The sequence below is a fragment of the Salarias fasciatus genome, chromosome 14, assembly GCF_902148845.1.
Source record: "Salarias fasciatus chromosome 14, fSalaFa1.1, whole genome shotgun sequence".
Taxonomy (NCBI): Eukaryota; Metazoa; Chordata; class Actinopteri; order Blenniiformes; family Blenniidae; genus Salarias; species Salarias fasciatus.
In genome coordinates, this window is record NC_043758.1 from 1,978,571 (window position 1) to 2,001,972 (window position 23,402).

Here is a 23,402-nt window from a genome sequence, read left to right on the forward strand (position 1 = left end):
GCTGGTGTACAGTGGTGTGTGGTGGTGTGTGGTTGGTGTATGCTGGTGTACAGTGGTGTGTGGTGGTGTGTGGTTGGTGTATGGTGGCATGTTGTGATGTATTTTTGTGTACTTTTGGTGATTGATGGTGGTTCATGGTTTGGTGTTGCTGTTTGGCGGTTTTAGTGTTGTGTTTCGGTGTTTCATGATGTATGGTGTTGCATGGTGGTGTACGGTGGTGTGTGGTGGTGTGTGGTTTGGTGGTGTGTAGTTTTGTGTGTTTGGGTGGTGTGTGGTGGTGTTTGGTTGGTGTACGGCGGTATGCTGTGATGTATAGTTTTGGTGACTGATGGTGGCTCATGGTTGGATGTTGCTGTTTTGTGGTTATGGTGTTGTGTGTTGTTCTGTGTTGTCGTGTTTGGTGACGTATGGTGTTGTTTGAAGGTGTACGTGTTGTGTGGTTGTGAGTGGTTGTGTACAGTGTTATGTTGTGATGATGGCTCATGGTTGTTTGTGGTTATATGGTGCTGTACGGTGGTGTGCAGTGGTATGCACTAGTGTGAGGTCATGGACAATGTCACTCGTTGGTGTTTGGTGGCTTTTGGTTGTAAGTGGTGGTGCACGGTGGTGCTTGGTGTTGTGTGGTTGTGTTTAGTGGTGTGTGGTTGTGCTTGACTATCATCTGTGGTTGGGCGGTTGTTTGATGTTGTGTACTCTGGTGTGTAGTGGTTGGGTGTTGTTAGGTGGTGCTTGGTGGTGTAAAGTGGTGTTTGGTGGTGTGTGGTGGTGTGTGACTGTGTGTGATTTTTATTTTTTCTTGGTGTTTGGTGGTTGTTCAGTGATGTTTGTTGTTGTATGTTAGTGTATGGTGTTATACGCTGGTGTTTATTTTTGTACGATGGTACACGAGAATGTACAATCGGTGGCAGGTTCATAGTGTGCTGACAGTGAAGTCATGGTGTGGTTGTAGTATGGTTACGGTGTTGTACAGTGATTGACACTTGACGGTAGCAGGTTCATAGTGTGCATACTGTGTGTTTACGGTGTAGTTGTACTGTGGTTATGGAGTCGCTACATTGTAGTCATGATGTGCTGATGGTGTGGTCATGGTGTGATTATGGTGTAGTTTCGTTTCGTTTCGTTTCGTTTCGTTTCGTTTCGTTTCGTTTATTGAGAGCCCCATTAGCTCCTGACCCAGCTCAGGAGCTATTCTACCTGGGGTCTCTTTCAAATCATTCACATCATTACATCTATACATACATTTTGAACATGCATACACACACAATTATACATACATGTACACACACAGATAGACACACACTAATAGGTCACCCACTAATAGGGAACGTGAGCTGGGATTAGACCGTCGTGAGACAGGTTAGTTTTACCCTACTGATGATGTGTTGTTGCAATAGTAATCCTGCACCCATACGTACATATATGAAGAGTTCATTTGCAGAAACTGCAAATGAACTCTTCATATGTAAAATAAAATATATGAGTGGAAGCTCAACGTCAACTCATTAGATAACATTAAAGAAACAGAGACATAACAATAATACTATCTAAATAAAAGGAAAAATATTCATTATTGTGTAAACAAAAGGAGTTTTAACTTTTTTTGAAAACATCTCTTATTGGTCTCTGTTAACAAAAATCGAGGTAATAAATCCCATGCGACCATGGCTCGATAAAGTACAGTTCTCTGCTTTTGATTTGTTCTACATGCCAGTAATACACACCTTGAGTCGTTTACCTGATGAGTACCATAACCATGATAATCTAAAAAAAAATGACACTTTTCTGTAAATAATTTCTGGTATTCTTGTTACAATGATATTTCTTATAAATGTTAATAGAAAATACTTTAGTCTACGTTTAACCCTTAACCAAGTCAAGTTTTCATGCATTTCTATTACATTTGTTCCATATGGGCAACCCAACACAATTCTTGCTGCCTTGTTTTGTGCAATTTGTAACTTATGTAAATTATTTTCACTCGTGTTTGACCAAACAACTGATGCATAATCTAAATAGGAAGGCACTAAGGATTGAACTAGTTGCTTGGTCAGCCACTGAGGAATATACTTTCTACAGTGTTTAATAGTGCCCATATTTCTCCCCATTCTCTGAAGTACATAATTAACTTGGCTGTTCCATGATAAATTAGAATCAGCTATTACCCCTAGTAATTTTGCTTCTTCAACCTGTTCAATTGAAGCATTTCCATGAATTAAGTGCAACAAAGGTGTCATTTTTAAACTATGTTTTGAACCAATCACCATACCTTTTGTTTTTTCAGCATTAATGAATAATTTATTAGCTTGTATCCACTGTGTGACCGAAGCTAATTCTTCATTTAATATGTTATTGAGTCAATCTATTGTTTGTGAAGCCATAAATAATGTAGTATCATCTGCATACATAGCCATGGTTGCTTGTTTTAACACCAGTGGAAAATCATTTGTAAAAATAGAAAACAAAAGGGGTCCCAGGCAACTTCCCTGGGGCACTCCACAATCCATTTGTCCAAGCTCAGAGTAACTACCATTAAAATGAACTTTATATTCTCTATTATTAAGATAACTTTCTATCCACTTTAGTGCTGATAACTCAAATCCATAGAAATGTAACTTATTTAATAAAATGGTATGATCCAAAACATCAAAAGCTGCACTCAAATCTAAAAATGTTGTATAAACCAACATTTTATTATCTACTTCCTCTAACCAGTGATCTGTAATCTGAGCCAGTGCAGTAGTTGTGGAGTGACCCATTTTGTATGCTTGTTGATAAATTGTATTCAGTCCGTTCTCTGAAAAATAGTTTTGTATCTGATCATACACGACTTTTTCCATAACTTTACTTAAAGCAGGTAACAAACTTATTGGCCTGCTATTTAGCGCTGAAAATGGTTCCTTATTATTCTTAATCAGGGGAATAATTTTTGCTATCTTCCACTCTGATGGAAAAACACCTTCCTTTAAACTTATATTGATTATGTGAGAGACAGGTAAAGAAATTAAATCTGCCACCATCTTCAACAATTTGATATCTATATATTTTCTACTCCACAGGGTTTATCTCTACTTAACTGAAACATTTTTTAATATGATCTTCTGTTATTTCAACAAATTTAAAGGCACAACTTTTAGTCTGCTTGATATAATTTCTTATTAGCCTGTACGAAATATTTTCATCCTGTCTGAGCACCATGGCTTTTTGTAATTTCTGAATTTTATTTTTGAAAGACTGTTTCAAATAATTAGCAACTTCCTTTGGTTTCGTGAGATAAATTCCATCTTTCTCCAAAAAAGTAGGACTTGACTTTGATTTCCTTCCCATAAGTTCATTTAATGTACCCCATAATTTCGCTCCATCGGATTTAGCTTCTTTAATCTTATTATGATAATATATACGTTTTTTTTTTTTATTTAATTTGGTAACAAAATTTCGTAATTTTCGATAATTATTCCACTTGTCCATGTCATTTGTTTGAGTTGCCTCCATTTTGGCTTTGTCCCTTTGCTTCATATAATCTTTAAGCTCTTGATCCAGCCATGGAGCTGAGACATTTCTCACAGCCTGTTTCCTCATAGGAGCATGTTTATCCATTACCTGAGTTATTAAGTTGTTAAAGACCACCACGGCTTTACATGGATCCTGTTCCTGCATAACCTCTGACCAATCCATGCTCCTCACAGCTGCTACAAAATTATCTTCATTAAATTGTTTAAAAGTCCTCCTATAAATAAAGCGTTGTCCTGGTTTAGGTACCTTTGTTTTCCTTAAAACTGCAACTAAATTATGATCACTACAACCTACAGGAACAGAAACCGCCTTAGAGCAGAGCTCCTTTATATTCGTAAAAATTAAATCAATAAGAGTTGCAGAGTGTGTGCCATCAGATTTCAAATTTACTCTTGTAAATTCACTAACGAGTTGTGACAAATTACAAATACTAGCGAATGACATTAACTTATTTCTTAATGCACAACTGTTAAGGTACTAGTTATGGTGTGATTACTGTAGCTATAGTGTGGCTATGGTGTAGTCATGATGTGCTGATGGTGTGGTTACAGTGTGGTAATGGTGTGATTACTGTGTGATTACTGTGTGGTTACAGTGTGGTTACAGTGCAGTTGTGGTGTTATTATGGTGTTGTTATGGTGTAGTGTTAATGTGGTTACAGTGTGGTTATGGTGTGATTACAGTGTCGTTACAGTGTGGTTATGGTGTTGTCATGATGTGGTAACGGTGTGGTTATGGTGTAGTCATGGTGATGGTGTAGTCATGGTGTGGTGATGGTGTGGTTATGGTGTAGTCATGGTGTGGTTATGGTGTAGTCATGATGTGGTGACGGTGTGGTTATGGTGTGATCACGGTGTGGTCACGGTGTGGTTATGGTGTAGTCATGGTGTGGTCACGGTGTGGTTATGGTGTAGTCATTGTGTGGTCACGGTGTGGTTATGGTGTAGTCATGATGTGGTCATGGTGTGGTTATGGTGTAGTCTTGATGTGGTGACGGTGTGGTTATGGTGTGGTCACGGTGTGGTCACGGTGTGGTTATGGTGTAGTCATGGTGTGGTCACGGTGTGGTTATGGTGTAGTCATGGTGTGGTTATGGTGTGGTTATGGTGTAGTCATGGTGTGGTCACGGTGTGGTTATGGTGTAGTCATGATGTGGTCATGGTGTGGTTATGGTGTAGTCTTGATGTGGTCATGGTGTGGTTATGGTGTAGTCATGATGTGGTCACGGTGTGGTTATGGTGTAGTCATGGTGTGGTCACGGTGTGGTTATGGTGTAGTCATGGTGTGGTCACGGTGTGGTTATGGTGTAGTCATGGTGTGGTCACGGTGTGGTTATGGTGTAGTCATGGTGTGGTCACGGTGTGGTTATGGTGTAGTCATGATGTGGTCATGGTGTGGTTATGGTGTAGTCTTGATGTGGTGACGGTGTGGTTATAGTGTGGTCACGGTGTGGTCACGGTGTGGTTATGGTGTAGTCATGGTGTGGTCACGGTGTGGTTATGGTGTAGTCATGGTGTGGTTATGGTGTGGTTATGGTGTAGTCATGGTGTGGTCACGGTGTGGTTATGGTGTAGTCATGATGTGGTCATGGTGTGGTTATGGTGTAGTCTTGATGTGGTCATGGTGTGGTTATGGTGTAGTCATGATGTGGTCACGGTGTGGTTATGGTGTAGTCATGGTGTGGTCACGGTGTGGTTATGGTGTAGTCATGGTGTGGTTATGGTGTGGTTATGGTGTAGTCATGGTGTGGTCACGGTGTGGTTATGGTGTAGTCATGGTGTGGTCACGGTGTGGTTATGGTGTAGTCATGGTGTGGTCACGGTGTGGTTATGGTGTAGTCATGGTGTGGTCACGGTGTGGTTATGGTGTAGTCATGGTGTGGTCACGGTGTGGTTATGGTGTAGTCATGATGTGGTCATGGTGTGGTTATGGTGTAGTCTTGATGTGGTGACGGTGTGGTTATGGTGTGGTCACGGTGTGGTTATGGTGTAGTCATGGTGTGGTCACGGTGTGGTTATGGTGTAGTCATGATGTGGTCATGGTGTGGTTATGGTGTAGTCTTGATGTGGTCATGGTGTGGTTATGGTGTAGTCATGATGTGGTCACGGTGTGGTTATGGTGTAGTCATGATGTGGTGACGGTGTGGTTATGGTGTAGTCATGGTGTGGTTATGGTGTGGTTATGGTGTAGTCATGGTGTGGTTATGGTGTAGTCTTGATGTGGTGACGGTGTGGTTATGGTGTAGTCACGGTGTGGTTATGGTGTAGTCTTGATGTGGTGACGGTGTGGTTATGGTGTAGTCATGGTGTGGTCACGGTGTGGTTATGGTGTAGTCATGGTGTGGTTATGGTGTGGTTATGGTGTAGTCATGGTGTGGTCACGGTGTGGTTATGGTGTAGTCATGGTGTGGTTATGGTGTAGTCTTGATGTGGTGACGGTGTGGTTATGGTGTAGTCATGGTGTGGTGACGGTGTGTTTCTGTGCTCTAACCTGTCCTGATGCTTTGCTGTGGTCTTCTCCGGGTGTAGCTGGGACTCCTAATGAGGCAGCCGTCAGTCTGAGGCCGATTGTTCGAGCTCAGATTAAGACTTGAGGTCAGTCTGGCGGTGGGCGGGGCCTCCGGCGGGGACGTCCAGCGGAGAACCGGCTGCTGGCAGTCAGGCAGCCGCCGCTGTTGTCCAACAAATCCCGCTGCCCGGCCCACTGTTATTAAGATCCCAGCGGGGGTGGGTGGTGGGGGGGCAGGGGGGCAGGCTTTAACATCTGCCCCACTCAGCCCATCAGACCACCAGGTAGCCCACCTGGAGGCTGCCACACTGCCCCACCGAGGGGTAATTACAGATCACTGCTGCTGCCGCCGGAGGCCGCTTGTTAAAAGCGCGGCTGTGATAGCAGTTAGCATTAGCATCCTAACTGTTCATCACACTCTGAGAGTGCAGGCTGCTGAGGAGGAGGAGGAGGAGGAGGAGCAGCTGATTAACTCCTCCACCTCCCACCAGGGCCACTTAACCAGCCTCACAGGGAAACGGGAGACGTCAGGTTTGATGTTTGGCTGCAGGACGAGAAACATTTGTTCCTCAGCAGGAGATGAAGCAGCGTCTGCTGCACAGAGCCGTAATTCACCTTCCTCCTAATCCTCCTCCTCCTCCTCCTCTTCTTCCTCTTCCTCCTTCTCCTCCTGCTCCTCCTCCTCCTCCTCTTCTTCCTCCTCCTCCTCTTCCTCCTCAAGGTTCAAGGGTTCAAGGGTAACTTTATTATCCCCCAAGGGGCAAATTGGTTTGCGGCAAACAGTCACAACATATCACACCTGCAGAACAACAAACAACACAGTTGACACAGTTCATCATCAGCAGCATAATTTAAGCAGCATTTAAAAGACCAGTTGCACATGGGATCAGGGACTTTCTGAATCTGTTCGTCCTACATTGAGGAACACAGTATCAGCGTCCAGAAGGGAGCAATGAAAACTCCTGCCATAAGGGGTGAGAAGGATCAGCGATGATGGCCTCGGCCATCCTCACACACCTGACCTGATACACCTCGCTGAGGTCAATCAGAGCAGTGCCAGCAATTTTGCTGCACACTTTCACAACATCATCAACACGATTTTGCTGTTTGATTGAAAAAGACACATGCCAACAAATAAAAGGTAAGAATGGATTCAATAAAACATGAATAAAACATTTTCAGAAAAGAGTTATTCACATTAAACTTTCTAAGTTTTCGATAAAAGTGCATCCGCTGATGTGCTTTTTTACACACCGCATCAACTTGAGGCTCAAAGCTCAGTTGACTGTCGATGACAGTTCCCAGGTACTTGTACTGTTCCACCTGTTCCACAGGTTGGTCATTAATATGAGCAGGAGGAAGGACAACAGGTGACCTAACAAAATGGATTAGCATTTCTTTAGTTTTATCCACATTTCTGTTTAAGAAGGCAGAGTCACACCACTCTACAAAGTCCAATAAAACAGGGTCATGCACAGGATCTCCCTGGCTTAAAAGTGAAACAATAACAGAGTCATCTGCAAATTTAACAAGGTGGATAAACCTGGATAAAGGCTCTGACAGTCATTAGTGTACAGACAAATAAAAGTGGTGATAGGACACAGCCCTGCAGGCGATCCTGTTGTTGATAAGCAAACATCGGACAGAGTCCCATTCACTCTAACCCTCGGGGACTGGTTAGTTAAAAACTCCATCAGCCAACTGACCAAGCCTGGATCAATATTAAAACAATTCAGGAGTTTGCTTGCTAGAACATGTGGCTGGATACAGTTAAAAGCAGAAGAAAAATCAACAAAAAGTAAACGAACTAATGATTTTGCCTCTTCAAGGTGTTTAAAAACAAGATTTAAAAGTGTCCCTGTGGCATCCGCCACACCACGGCTTGGCCTACAGGCCAACTGCAGGGGACCCAGCCTTTCCTCCTCCTCCTCCTCCTCCTCCTCCTCCTCCTCCTCCTTTCACTTGCTGCAGTTTAACTCACTTGCTGTCAGATTACAGGTTCACTGTCTGTGCGCGCGCGTGCGCGTGACATATACAAATTACACTGAGCAAATAATGGATCCTTAATTCCTCATTGGCCAATTGCACTGAGCAAATAGTCAATGATCAACGACGGAGCGCAATCAATCAATGAAAAGTCTATTCAGGTGTGTGTGTGTGTGTGTGTGTGTGTGTGTGTGTGTGTGTGTGTGTGTGTGTGTGTGTGTGTGTGTGTGTGTGTGAGCCACTCTCCGGCTCGCGGACCCTGCGGGTGTCTCCGCCTCTCTCTCTCTCTCTCTCTCTCTCTCTCTCTCTCTCTCTCTCTCACACACACACACACACACACACACACACACACCCTCCCTCCTCTCCATGTGTGATTTGCGCTTTTCGGAGTTGGACACGCGTCCCTCGGAGCTCCGCGCGCTCTGCCCGCTGCCAGGACGTGAGGAGCGGACAGGTGAGCGGCGCGCGCTGTGGCCGGTCAGGTGAGCTGCGAGACGCGCTGAGCGGTAGAGTGAACCCGGGCTTGCTCCAGGTCACCTCGGGCTCGGGACATCCTCTCCACCGGCGGGATGAACTGATCACTCTGACTCAGGTTCGTGACTTTCACTCTTTTTTCCTCTGGACTCCAGATTTTAATCCACACGCGCTGGGAGCGGTTTGGTCCGCGGATTAGAAAAACAGAGAATGGATTTAAATGAAAGAAAGGATTAAAGACAATAAAATAATAGGGAATAAAAAAGTTCTGGAAAAAACTTAATAGAGCAGAATGTCAGAGCCGTGCGCGTGCACGTGTGCGTTTTCCAAATGACCCTGATGATTTCATGAATTGAAGTTTTTTTATTTGTAACTCAGATGATTTTAGTGATGAAGGAAATCAGAAGAGTTTAAAAGTTATTGCCTCTTTCAGACTGTTACTGCCTTCTACAGAGTTTAAAAGATGAAAGGACTTTATTTAAAGGTGCCTTAAGGAGTCTGCACGTTTTATGCGAAACAGCGCCCCCTGCAGGCCTTGGGCATAATGCAGCTTAGTAAATAACTCGTCCCTGTGGCTCGCGTGCACGGAAGAGAGAAACTCCTTCCTCGCTGGTTTAGTAGCACTCAAGTAAAATGTAAGTTTCTTCTCCCTGGTGGAGTCTGTGTGGAGCTGTGGCAGTGCTAGAAGCCAGTCTGTTCTTACTTTCTGGAAGATCCTGCTCAGTTGTTGCTCACTAAGCATCTGGCGGAGTAATGGCGGACAAAATGAAACCTAAGCCGGAGCGCGCATTACGTCATTCCTTTCAAATTCTCCGCCAAAACAATGCTGGTGCCGGACCGGCACTGCAACTTTCAAGTGACAATTTAGCGCTGTTAGAGGTACTTGTAATGAATATGTCAGGGCACATTGTACACATCATTAAAAATGTGTAACATATTTATGGTGGAAAATAAGTATTTTTAAGGTTGTAAAACTCCTTAATGCACCTTTAATCTGATCATCTGTTCATCTGCAGACTGTCAAACTGTTATCGCCTCCTACAGACTGTTACTACAGACTGTTACTGCCTCCCACAGACTGTTACTGCCTCCCACAGACTGTTACTGCCTCCCGCAGACTGTTACTGCCTCCCACAGACTGTTACTGCCTCCCGCAGACTGTTACTGCCTCCCGCAGACTGTTTCTGCCCTCCTACAGACTGTTACTCTGCCCTCCTACAGACTGTTACTACTTACTCTACCTTGCCTCCTACAGACTGTTACTGCCCTCCTACAGACTGTTTACTGCCCTCCTACAGACTGTTACTGCCTCCTACAGACTTTACTACTGCCTCCTACAGACTGTTACTGCCCTCCTACAGACTGTTACTGCCTCCTACAGACTGTTACTGCCTCCTACAGACTGTTACTGCCCTCCTACAGACTGTTACTACAGACTGTTACTGCCCTCCTACAGGCTGTTACTGCCCTCCTACAGACTGTTACTGCCCTCCTACAGACTGTTACTACAGACTGTTACTGCCCTCCTACAGACTGTTACTACAGACTGTTACTGCCTCCTACAGACTGTTACTGCCCTCCTACAGACTGTTACTACAGACTGTTACTTACTGCCTCCTACAGACTGTTACTCGGCCCTCCTACAGACTGTTACTGCCTCCTACAGACTGTTACTGCCCTCCTACAGACTGTTACTGCCTCCTACAGACTGTTACTGCCCTCCTACAGACTGTTACTACAGACTGTTACTGCCTCCTACAGACTGTTACTGCCCTCCTACAGACTGTTACTGCCTCCTACAGACTGTTACTGCCCTCCTACAGACTGTTACTTCCTCCTACAGACTGTTACTGCCTCCTACAGACTGTTACTGCCCTCCTACAGACTGTTACTTCCTCCTACAGACTGTTACTGCCTCCTACAGACTGTTACTGCCCTCCTACAGACTGTTACTTCCTCCTACAGACTGTTACTGCCTCCTACAGACTGTTACTACAGACTGTTACTGCCTCCTACAGACTGTTACTGCCCTCCTACAGACTGTTACTACAGACTGTTACTGCCTCCTACAGACTGTTACTGCCCTCCTACAGACTGTTTCTTCCTCCTGCAGACTGTTTCTGCCTCCCGCAGACTGTTACTGCCTCCTACAGACTGTTACTGCCTCCTACAGACTGTTACTACAGACTGTTACTGCCTCCTACAGACTGTTACTGCCCTCCTACAGACTGTTACTGCCTCCTACAGACTGTTACTGCCCTCCTACAGACTGTTACTGCCTCCTACAGACTGTTACTTCCTCCTGCAGACTGTTTCTGCCTCCCGCAGACTGTTACTGCCTCCTACAGACTGTTACTACAGACTGTTTCTGCCCTCCTACAGACTGTTTCTGCCTCCTGCAGAGTCCTGTTAGAAACTTCCCACCTGCCCTCCAGGGTTTGACATCACTATAATGTTTGGCTGCTCAGAGGTCAGAAGTCAGATATGTTCTTTGAATTCCATCAGGCCACATGAGGCCTCTGACCCCCGTTCAGGTTCTGGATCCAAAACAGGCCCAAGACCCACAAACAGAACCTGAATCGAAAACAGGTCCTGGACCACAGGTTGAAAAGCACTGAAGTGTTCAGACAAACAATGAATGAAAACAATGACCCCCCCCCCCCCCCCCCCCTCTCTCTCTCTCTCTCGCTAACTCACCCACACACACACACACACACACACACACACACCTCCCTGTGTTCCCTCTGTCTCACCTCTTCCTCCTCCTCCTCCTCCTCCTCCTCCTCCTCCTCCCTCCTCCTCCTCCTCCTAAAGGATTCAGCGCCATTCTGGACCTTGTTGACGTTTCCATGGAAACCCTGGCCTCGCTCTGGGCCTGTGACCCGGGTGACCCGGACGGGGGGCGACACGAGCCGTGGGCGGCGTGGGGTGAGTCGGTGCATCCATAGACTCGATTCCACTGAGACCTCTGCAGACGCTTTGTCCTGGAATGAAGAATCGTCGTCAGACAAACCTTCAAATCTCATTTCATTCACCGAACAAACCATTATTCAGATGAAACCGGTTCCTCACACTGCTCCGTACTCCCCTCTGTGAACGCCTGTTCTTCTCCTGCTATCTGTGTGTGTTTGTGTGTGTGTGTGTGTTTATTTAAATCAACCATCGATCAAATATTTCAAACAAACTCTGACTTCCTATTTGGGGGCCTGTCGGCCGACCAATCAGCAGCTTGCGCTGAACAGACCCTCGGCCAATTGGAGCGGAGTGGTTTCCTCTAAAAGGCTGCAGTCAGCAGATTCTGACGGAGTTCATCCATCACAGCGCAGAGCTCCTGCCGGTTTCCACACCAGCGGCTCCGAGGAAAACATCCTGGCGTTCAGACCCAGGCTGTAATTTTCTCTCTGGATGGGTTCAATTCATCATCCGGTTCCACTCTCAGCTGCAGTTCCTCCCACGGCCACCAGGCGCAGCTCGTGTACGACGCACAGCTCCAAGTATTCCAGTCTCCCCGGGCTGCACCGTTATCTGTCCACTGCAGCCGTTCTCCAGCGTCTGCTGAGCACTGAGTCCGTCTGCTGCTCTGCAGGAGTCTTCTGATCGGTTCGGTCTCTTTAGAGTCAGAAAACTCTTTGGTCTATCTGAAATATTTTCTGATTTGTGTTTTTTGTGTTTTTAGAGTCCTTCATTAATTATTTAGCTTGTTCGCAATCCTGCAGTCGATGTCAGATTCCTTAGTTTCGCTAGAGCTCTTCAATCAGGGTAGAGTTCCTTGGTTCCTTTGAACTTGAGTTTCTTTAGAGCTCTTTATTTCAGTATGTTTTGTCAGATTCATTATTTATAGTGAGTTCCTTATTGTCTCTGAATTTGTCGAGTTTCTTTAGAGCTTTTTAGTCGAGTCTGAATTCCTTAGTCTCTTTGAAATTGTTGAGTTTCTTCAGAGCTCTTCAGGTTCCCGAGGTGTCTTTAGCTGGGTTAGAATTCCTTTGTCTCTTCAGACCTCATCAGTTTGTTATTCCACTTAGAACGGTTCAGTTCACAACTCTTCACAGGTACCGGAACAGATTTTGTTGTCTGCTGCTTGTTGTCATGGCAACAAGTGTCCACGAAGCGTTTGACAGTGATGTCTCCGATGGTCATAAAAGTTTCTGAGAATTGTTCGTACTTTCTGGCCGATCTGCCCGGTTTGTGTTGGATGCTCGGACCCCTCTGCGGTCGACTGAACCTGTTCCTACCACCGCGTTTCCTTTGGTCCTCCTCTTGCACCAAAACTAACAATGATAGGAACTCAACCTGATTACGTTTTGGTTGCTTGTTGGCCGACGGAGACCAAAGCACCACCTGTTTCACAGGAAATGATCACCAATTCGTCAAAATCACTCTGATGAAAAGGGGTGAACTCTTCATTTGGAACTTGGATGAATAACTAAACTGTTGCCTCTGTGGCCTGGTGAGGTCCTGGAGCTGCAGGCCAGGATTTGCTTGGAGCTGCTGCTAAGTCTGGAGTCAAGACAGAAGTACAAGCCATGAGCTGGACCAGGTGGCAGGTGGTCTCTCTGAGATAGGAAGCCAAAAGTTCTTAGAAAGTTTTTAAGAAACATTGGAACTGATAGGTTCTTTCTGCTGGCCTCAGAAGTGTGCGGGACACTCTGAATGAGAAACACCTCAACAAGCCTTCATTTTGGTGTTTTCTTCCAGAGTTTCCGCCTGTCCCCGCTCCTCCTCCTCCTCCTGCTCCGCCTCTGATGTGGATGGAGCAGCTCTCCCCTCACCTCCAGAGAAACAAACAGGTACCGACGCCTCCGTGGAGTTCTTGGGTAGCGGGTTTGGGGGAGCAGCTGGTGACGCTGTGTCATGTTTCCAGCTCCAGGACACTCTGCTGCAGAGGGAGGAGGAGCTGGCTCGACTGCAGGAGGAGAACAACAAACTCCGCCACTTCCTCAGCTCCTCCTTCGTCAGGGACCTGGAGCAGAAAGCCAAGGTGTGTGCACTCACACCGAGACAGACCCGAGACCATCACACCTGTGATCTGACAGGGGGGAGACGAAGGGTGGACTGTTGCGCTCAGTTCAGTGCTCTACAGTCCACTTTGAGACCAGCATTCTCTTGAAATGGAAACCAAGAGCCTGATTTGAAGAGAATAATGAGCTGAAAGTGGACTGCAGAGCTCTGAATGGACAGCAGGGTTACCGATGGACTCAGAACTCAACAGTCTTCTGTTTGGTTCAGATCTCTTCGATTAGCTTCAAGCTCTTTGGTCTGGATGTAAATTTTTCCTGTTACAGCTTGAGGTTTTAGGCTGTTTGGTTTTAGGCTTTGACTTCATTGGTTCAGTTGTAGATATTACCTTCAAAGCTCTTGGTTTCAGGGGTTTTGGTCTTTTTGGAGCCGTCTGGTTTCTTTGAACGTGTTTGGTGGCTCAGAGCTCTTTGGTTTGTGTAGAGTTCTTTGGTCGAGCAGTAGATTTTTGACTCTCCCTTCAACCGTGCGGTGAGTTGAGTTGTTTTTGGAGCAGTTTGCTGCTCATCTGCTCTCCTGGCAGCATTAGCTCCTCTACTGACGGAGCCACAGAGCACAGTAGGAGTCGGTTTGACGGAACTGAGCAGTAAAGGTCCACATTGTTCTTTTTCCTTTGCAGAAAGTCACTTCTGACAGGAGGAAGCTGAAGAGGAAGCTGACGGACCTCCAGGAAAGATCCCTTAAAAACTGCCGCCCCCTGCAGGTCAGCAAAAGAGTCTGTAGGAACCTCACTGCCCAGTTCAACTGTAGCTCCTCTGAGTCGTCTGCCTACTCTGAGCCAAACCTGGACCTGTGGGTCCTCCGGACCCTGGGTCTGAAGGACCGAGACACCATCGACACATCCAGCCAGTCCTCAGCCGAGAACAACCTCCGAGCTTTGGTTTACAACACCGTCACCCCGTCCTCGCCTCCAGGATACCCCCTCAGCCCCCCCTTCAGCTCCTCCTTCAGCTCCCCCCTCAGCCCCCCCTTCAGCCCCCCCTTCAGCGCCCCCTTCAGCCCTCTGTCCAGGTCCAGGAAGTCCTCTGCCCACGGCGACGGCCGCCGAGTGACCGCTGATCCTGCCAGACTCCAGGAGGCAAACTGCCAGACTGCTGCTCAGACTCCTCCAGGGCCGACCGCCACGGGACCGAGCATACTCTGTGGAGGCGTCGGGACCTCACCTGCCCTCCACCTGGACCCCACTCAGGTCTGCACTGCCACAGCTCCCAGCCCAAATCCCTCTGTGTACTGGTCTCCATTGCAGGACTCGGTCCTCTTCAGTCCACCAGCAGAGAGACTTCCCTTCTCTCCGCGGTGGTCTTCTGCTTCGGTCCCGAACCAGCCGTGGACGCCGGATAGTCTCTGTGTCCCGACGAGCCCGCCGGCCACCACATCCACGCCGCGAGGCCGGACAGATGTGGCGTTCAGCATGTTGCTCAGTCCGTCCAGCAGCGTGAAGACCCACAGCTTCCCCCAAGGACAGGCCTTCACCCGCAAGGATGTGGACGGCCGCTGGAACTTCACCTGGGTGCCCAACCAGGGACTGTAGACCACCTGCGAGTCTCTCTGCAGATGAGACTTCAAAAAATTAAAGATCTCCTGAGGTTTTGATGAGAACAACTAAAGATTCGGGTTCTTTTGCACCTATACCACTTTTTAAAGGACGAGCAAAATCAGTCATCCAATTAGAACGAGGATCCAGCAGAACCCTGAAGGTTCTTGCTGTTCTCCATGGTTAGCTCCTCGCTGGTCCTCGTAGAACGAGGAACTGTTGTGTCCAGACGACTGACAGAACACTGCTAGACCTAGTGAACATGTGGTTTGCGGCCAACATGAGGCCTATTGGCTGCTCTGACGGCGGCTCTGACACGGTTTGTAGTGTGTGCTGGTGTGCCTGTCTTCACCTCGTGAGCTAGCAAAGCTAACAATTATTATCCGACTGGAGTTTTCACCAAGCTGCGGACGGCTATGTGCTACGAGCTCAGTGTCAAACAGGAAGTGCAGGGAATTCTAGAAACCTGAACTGATGTGAACTTCAGCTCGGCCTGGTTTCAAGAAAAGGCGTTAAAGTGACTTGAAGCGCCCTCTTGTGGCTAGACGGATCCTGCAGCAGTGGACAGGCTCAGGCTGGTTAGTTCACTGGCTGATTTGGCAGGAAAAGATCGACACACTAAAGGCTAATCAGGCCGAATTTTTCCCCGATCTCCTCATCCCGATCGAAGTCAGCAAAGGTCCGATAGTCGGGAGGATGCAACTGATTTTAGGTCCAAAGCTCCTGCAGCGTGTTCAGAGGGATTTCTTCTGGTCACAGATGCCCAGGAGGCGTTGGAAGGGCAGATTGTAGATAATGAAATTTTTTAATATTTCCGATCATAAATCCTGCTGCGTGTAGAGCTCCAAGAGGAGCCAATCACTTTAGAGCCAACCTGTCCACACCCTCGGAATAAAGCTCCCTGATTGGCTGAACAGCTGCACCTCACCAAGGAGTGGATGCTTTTGAAAATTCCCCCTCAGCCGTCAGAGCTGGAGACATGAATATATGTCTGTGAAATGCATTCGCTATCTGACAGTGAAACACGGGATTGTCAGAGCTTCTAAACTCTGTAGAGCAGAAAGTGACTGGTTAATCGTCAGTCATCGCTCCTGGATGTTCTGTATTTTCTCCATTCAGACCCAAACCCTGATCCCCAGATGCAGATGAATGAATTAAAATTGTTCAAACTGTTTTAATTCATTCATTCATTCACTGAAGCTTGCACTTAAACTGAGGGAAAACTAATAGTGGAGATGAGACAGGGATGATGGGAAACGCGCAAAGTCATGTTTGACTTCTGGAGGTTGGGAGGAGGTGAAGGAGCCGGTTCTCTGATGGAGAACCTTCCAGTGCGTTCTGCTCCTTAGTGACTCCACCCACTACAAGATCGGGACAGGACGATCTGTCTTCTGTTGTCTTCGGGCTTGTCTCTGAATCAGGGAGGATTAGAAGAGTCCTGTAGTGGACCAGGCTTCAGCCAGGCAGCCGCCATCTTTCAGCTCATCAGCAGGACCGTTGTCCACCGGGTGGCAGTTGTGAGTCCCATCACGTCCCGTCTGTCCTTGTCTCACGGCTGACGGAGGTGCAGGTGCAGCAGCTGATGGAGTCGCCTGTGTTTTAGCCTGTAAGCTTCACCAGATCCAGATAATCACTGCCAAATCCACCAACGATCCACTGACCGGTTCCATCCCCGAGGAACTGTCTCTGTACCGTGAAAACACGATAGCGTGGTACCTGGAACAGCCGTGGTGTGTGTTGTTCAGCTTTCCCGACTTGTGCTCCTCCAGCAGGTGGAGGTGGGAGACAACCTCAACACGAAGCGCTTTTGACACAGTTACAAGTTATGGTTCACTGAACAGGAGTTTCACTCGTTTCTTTAATTTCATGTCAACAAAATGAACGTGTTAAATTATGATTGATGCGTGAAGAAGTGATTTTTTTATGGTGTTGATTGCCTCTGTGTGTTCAAATTAAAAACGTGAAAGGCTGCACTGTGTCCTCTTGTGTCTTCTACTGTGTGTCCAGGTGAAGGACTGGATGACCGTCCTGCTCGTGACTCGGTGTCCGTTTCCACGGCAACTGAAAAGTTTGCTCCATGGCAGCAACACAACCATGGTGCAACAGGCTTATGGAAAAATTCTCAGCATTTCTGTCGTTGCCGTGGAAACGGACCTCAAGTTCAGAACGATGAGTTTTCACTCAAAACGTTGCCGTGGAAACAGGACCAAACAATGGTTTTGGTGGTTGACTCGGAGTGTTTCGTCTCTTCAGACTGAGCCTGAATCCCTGAGAGCGGCTCGGATCTGACACCCGGTCCCTGGACTCGCTGGTCTGAGGGTCTGACAGGACCCCATGTGGCTGTTTGGGGGGTCCCGGGGGGTCCCAGGGGAGCGGGAGGGGGGCGGGTGGGTTTCAATCCACGTCTTCAGCTCAGTTTCCAGTTAAACCAGTCGGACCTCCTACTCCTCCTCCTCCTCCTCCTCCTCCTCCTCCTCCTCCTCCTCAGTCTCTCGGAACAAAAGGGGCCCAGTAGCTCCCTGGAGACCCCCTCCATCCGCCCCCACCCTCCTTGGGGGTTCTCACCGTGGGGTCCCGGTCCCTGCCCCGGGTCCCCCGAGGGCGGGCGGTGTCCGAGGCGGGCCGGGCCGGGCCGGTGGTCTGTCTCTAATGACAAGGTAAGACCGGCTGCAGATGTCCGCCAGATTGGAGGCCTTTCAGGGCGGCGGGGTCCGGGGCCCCGGCAGGACTGTGAAAGGAGGGCCGGCCCGGATCTCAGCCAGAGGGGTCATTAAGGAGGCTGGGAGCCGACAGCTTGGCTCACCTCAGCGGGCTAATGAGTCGGCATTTTTCACAAAGCCGAGCCGCCGGGCCGTCGGGCCCCCGGGCCCCGGCTCCTCCGGCTCCTCCGGCTCCTCTGCTGGGGCCCCGGGTCGGGTTTCACAGGACGGCTCCGACTCTCGCTTCACAACCAGAGACTTGGGAACAGCCCAGTCCGTTAGCTGCTAGCGGTTTAATGCTAACCCGTTGTGACAGTAGCGTTCTCCACACTCCGTCTCAGCTTCACAGTCTCAGGAATGCAGACGTAAACACTCCGGTTACAGATTGACGGAGCGTTCTCCGGGTGTTTGGGGTAATGTGTCACGTATGAGTGTGTGGAGGCTGCTGACCTCTGACCTCTGGATGAAGAAGCTCAGTGAGGAGGAAAACCTCCCGGGTTTCCCGCGCTCAGGAGCCGCTGGGCCAGGTCTCCACGGCAACCGTTTCGTTACGTTTCACAGTGTCTGTTTCCATGGCAACGGTGGAACGCAGCTTTTTTGAAACAGATCTGAGTCCATAAACAGAACATTTCTATGTAAACGCGAAACTTTTCTGAAACGAAAACACAAACACGCATCTTCACAGAAACGTCAACATGGAAACGGGGCCTGAAACGGCGACAGCAGCGTCACATAACAGGAGCTGAATTCCGATGGTTTGATGGAGGAAAAGGAGTGAAATCTGGACAACTCAATAGAGGTCAGACGTAAACGGAAGGAATCGTTCTGAAAGACAGAATCAACCAGAAGCTCTGAATGGTTCATGACAGCAGGGACTCGTGGTGCCGCTGCAGGCCCCGCTTTAGCACCGCCAACTGAACCGACAGGGTTAAAACAGCTTCATACAGCTCAGAGCGCGCGCACACACACACAGGTTTGTATTTCTATCCTTGTGAGGACACTCATTGACATAATGCATTTACTAGTCCCTAACCCTGACCCTTATCCTAACCCTAACTCAAACCACAACACAGCCTAAACCTAAAGAAATGTTTCGGCACTTTTACTTTTTCCAGTAACAACAACATGGTCAAGAAAACACTGTTTCCCCTCATTAGGACCGGAAAAAGGTTCCCACAAGGCACATCGTTCCAGGTTTTCCTATCCTTGTGGGGACATTTGGTCCCCACAAGTATAGAAACACACACACACACACACACACACACACACACACACTGGAGGATCTGACAGGAGTGTGTCCCTTCCTCCTGTTTAATCTTTAATGTGTCTTTATGGATGATTATCTGTAACTACATACCAACTGCTCAACAATTAATCCTCTGACACACATACACACACACACACACACACACACACACACACACACACACACACACACACACACACACGCTCAGTCTTGTATTTCTATCCTTGTGGGGACCGTCCATTGACTCCCATTCATGTCTAGCCCCTAACCCTGACCCTTACCCTAATCCTAACCCACACCACAACAAAGCCTAACCCTAAAGAAATGTTTTTGCACTTTTACTTTTTTCAGTAACAACAACATGGTCAAGAAAACACTGTTTCTCCTACTTAGGACCGGAAAAAGGTCCCCACAAGGCACGTCGTTCCACGTTTTGCTATCCTTGTGGGGACATTTGGCCCCGACAAGGATAGAAATACAAGAACGCACACACACACACACACACACACACACACACACACACACACACAAAGAGCAACTGAGTGTTGGATGTTTTTAAACACTGTTTTCAGTGGATCAAATGACTGCGGTCGCGTGTTTTAAGTGTGTGAGGAATGTAAGTTGACCAACGGAGACGACCTTTGATACACACACACACACACACACACACACACACACAAACCTACAGTTGTAATTAACAACCAGTCGGACCAGTCGACACTGAGCAGCGGTCTGGATGTGGGAACTGTAATCTGGAAATCTGGACAATCTGCCGCGTCAATCATCCTGCTTCGGGCGCCGCCCGCTGTCCCGGCTGCCTCCACCTGCTCCAGGCTCCGCCTCCCGTCTCAGCAATGGTGTTGGTGGGATTGCGCCATAGAAGTAATCCCAGAGCCGGCCCATTGCTTTTTGTCAGATTTTAATCATTTTTAATGTAGAAGTCATTTCTTGTTGTTTGATGTTAAACCTATTCCTCTTTGATTTACTGATTTTACTGTGAATATTTCATAGATAAGAAATGTTTTCTGATATTAGTTTTTACACAGACTTCCCCCTCTTTGCTGCCGTGGTACTTTCCTCCACCAGAGGGAGACAGTTTCCCCCCAAACAAGCGGCACCTCTCAGTGTCTCTCATCTCTTTGAAATGAGATTTATTTTTTGTTTTTTATTTCTGACAGTGCAAAAGAGAGCAGCAGACATGCAGTTTATCAGAATAAGAAAAACAAATCCAGGAATCTTCTCGGAACTCTCTCGGCTTGAAGTCTCTTCCTGGAGAATGACTCTGGTCAGCGATGCTGCGTTCAGGCTGTCTCCAAACAATGAAAAATCTTCACCAAACAGGCGCGTTCAGGGTCACCTCAGGTCAGATTTGGGTGTCTGTTTCCATGCCAACAGAACCCAGAGCCACTGGAAAGTCAGCTCTTTTTGAAATGACTGCCAAGGTGAAACTTTTTGAAAATGCTGGTTATCATTTAGTGTGTTGTTCTCTGCAGCACCATTGTGTGGGTTTTATTACAAAAAACAAACAACGCCACCAACTAGCGTCCCAACATGCTAACTGCACTGTTTTCAGTGTTTCTGCCTTTTCCGTACTAATAACTACCATTTGCAGTGCGCTGCCTGACGACACTGCACTCCTCAGAAGACGAACCTTCACCTTTGGAACAAACTGTTGACACTTGACCACGTCAGTCTTGTTCTGTCCCAGGTGACTTGAATGCAGCACAGTTCAGTTTCTGTAAAGGGCTGGAAGGGGAGGAGTCTCTGTTGTCATCACTGTAAGCCCCGCCCTGTTTCCTGCTGACAGGCACAGAACTGTGGTGACCAATCAGCTGGTGCTGGCCAGGTTTCCCACAGTCCTCCATAAGAGCACTGGAGGGGGCGGAGTCAGAGTTCTGATCAGGTAAAGGGGCGGAGTCAGAGTCAGAGTCATGATTAGGGGATGGGGCGGAGTCAGAGTCATGGTTGGGCCAAGGGGTGGACTCACAGTCCTGATCAGGTAATGGGGCGGAGTCACAGTCCTGATCAGGTAATGGGGCGGAGTCACAGTTATGGTCTGGAAAAGGGGAGGAGTCACAGTCATGGTCAGGTAATGGGGCAGAATCAGAGTCCTGGTCTTGTGAAGGGGCAGAGTCAGAGTCAGGGTCTGGTGAAGGGGCGGGGCTTTCAGTGCAGTGACCATCAGGGGCGGAGTCAGGGAAAAGGGCGGAGCCTGTTTCTGGGACCAGATCGTGAGATACCTGCTGGGTCCGCACCATAAGCTCCGCCCCTCTGTCCTCCGCCCGGCCTGTAAACCCAGCGCACCTGAAGCACGTCCTGCTGTGCTGTAGCCCTTCCTCCCTCCTCATGAGGCCCCTCCCTCTGGGCGGGGCTTTTCTGCTCCTCCAGCTCTGATTGGCCCTCTGCTGACAGATGAAACACTGATTATTAAACCTGCACACCCGCAAAACCAGCTGAATGTACAGACGGTGAAAGACGAGACTTGAGGACATGTTCTCCTCTCTGCAGAGATGTGGTACCTGGTTCCGGTCCTGGGTCCGGTCCTGGACCCTCTGCAGTGTGAGAGCAGCCAGCTCGGAGTGTGATGACGTGCTGTCGATCAGCCGGCGGCCCAGAGCCAGCGGTCGGACCGGCAGCGCCAGCCGCAGCCGCAGCCAGAACCGCGAGCGCCGGGGCTCGGACCGGGCGCCGCGCCACGTGACGGTGCAGCCGGCGGCCCTACGGAGCCGGGCCGCCTCGGCACACGGCAGTCCGCTGACGGAGCGGCGCACCACGGCCACCACGGAGGCCCGGAGCGCCAGCTGCAGGTACAGACCCAGACGGGCCTCCAGCAGGCCCAGGCTCTTTTCCACGAACAGGTCCGGACTGACCACGAAGAGCAGGCGGCGGCTGCGCTGCATCCGGATCAAGATGGAGTCCGACACACCTGAGAGAGACACAGAGGAAGGAACCTTCCAGAACTATCCAGAACCGTCAGAACCACTGACACACAGAGGTAATAACCTTCCAGAAGTACAAGAATCACAGAGAGTCTGATGTTTGAGTTGCACAATAAATGTCACTTCCTCCACTGGTGCTGGTGGTGGTAGTGTTGGTCGTGATAGTGCTGGGGGCTGTGGTGGTGGTGGTGCTAGCGATAGGGGTGGTGCCAGTGATAGGGGTTGTGGTGTTGTTATTGGTGGTGTTGGTAGTGGTGGTGGCGGCGGCGGTGTGGTGTTGGTGATGGTGGCGGCGTTGTGGTGTTGGTGGTGTGGTGTTGGTGATGGTGGCGGCGTTGTGGTGTTGGTGGTGGTGGCGGTGTTGTTGTTGTTGTTGGTGGTGGTGGTGGCGGCGGCGGTGTGGTGTTGGTGGTGCTGGTGGTTGTAGTGTTAGTTGTGATAGTGCTGGGGGTTGGGTGGTGGTGGTGGTAGTGATAGTTTTGGTTGTGTCAGTGGTGGTGGTGGTGTTGTTGGTGGTGGTGGCGGTGTGGTGTTGGTGGTGTGGTGTTGGTGACTGTGGCGGCGTTGTGGTGTTGGTGGTGGTGGCGGTGTTGTTGTTGTTGGTGGTGGCGGTGGTGGTGTGGTGTTGGTGGTGCTGGTAGTTGTAGTGTTAGTTGTGATAGTGCTGGGGGTTGGGTGGTGGTGGTGGTAGTGATAGTCTTGGTTGTGTCAGTGGTGGTGGTGGTGTTGTTGTTGTTGTTGTTGTTGGTGGTGGTGGCGGTGTGGTGTTGGTGGTGGTGGTGCTGGTAGTGGTAGTGTTAATTGTGATACTGCTGGGGGTTGGTGGTGGTAGTGCTAGTGTTGGTGGTGTTAGTGGGGGTGATGGTGTCAACACCCTGATGGTTGTTAAGTCGTGAAAACAAGCTCCATCAAAGGAAAGTGGCTCAGAACCACCTGGCTCCTGGACCGGTGCTCCAGGTCTTCTCAGACTCTCCATTAGGACGAGATGAAATCTGACAAAATACCCGCCAAGAGCTCCTGAGTTCTGGAGTCTCCATGAGTGAGGGGAAGAGTTCGTGGACACATCTTGACCCAGAGGAAAGGGTTCTCCCATTGGTGATGTTCTCGAGTGGATCGTTCTCCCAAAGCAGGTGTGTGTGGTTTCATGACCTAATAAACAGCAACACCCACGACTGGCCTGGCATCTCAACCACATCAGTTTTACGGTTGTTGCCATTTCATCCGTCACCTGCACCTTCAACCAGACCTTCAACCAGACCGCCATCTGGACCTTCTAACCAGACCGCCACCTGGACCTTCAACCGGACCTTCAACTGGACCGCCACCTGGACCTTCAACTGGAATGTTACCTGCACCTTCAACCAGACCTTCAACCGGATTGCCACCTTAACCTTCAACTGGATCTTCAACCAGACTGTCACCTGGAACACCACCTGGACCTTCAGCCAGACCTTGAACCAGATTGCCACCTAGACCTTCAACCAGACTGT

General features: G+C 48.7%; 2 protein-coding genes across 2 annotated transcripts in view; both read left to right on the plus strand.

The window, feature by feature from the left end:
* Positions 1-23,402, plus strand: part of LOC115400121 (P2Y purinoceptor 14-like) — a 234,482-nt gene that overhangs the window by 116,065 nt on the left and 95,015 nt on the right. The window lies entirely within an intron of this gene.
* LOC115400645 (geminin coiled-coil domain-containing protein 1-like) lies at positions 11,328-14,546 on the plus strand. The gene is made up of 5 exons (XM_030108654.1): positions 11,328-11,406; positions 13,174-13,265; positions 13,340-13,456; positions 14,114-14,420; positions 14,506-14,546. The coding sequence occupies exons 1-5, from the start codon at positions 11,328-11,330 to the stop codon at positions 14,544-14,546; spliced, it is 636 nt and encodes a 211-aa protein (XP_029964514.1).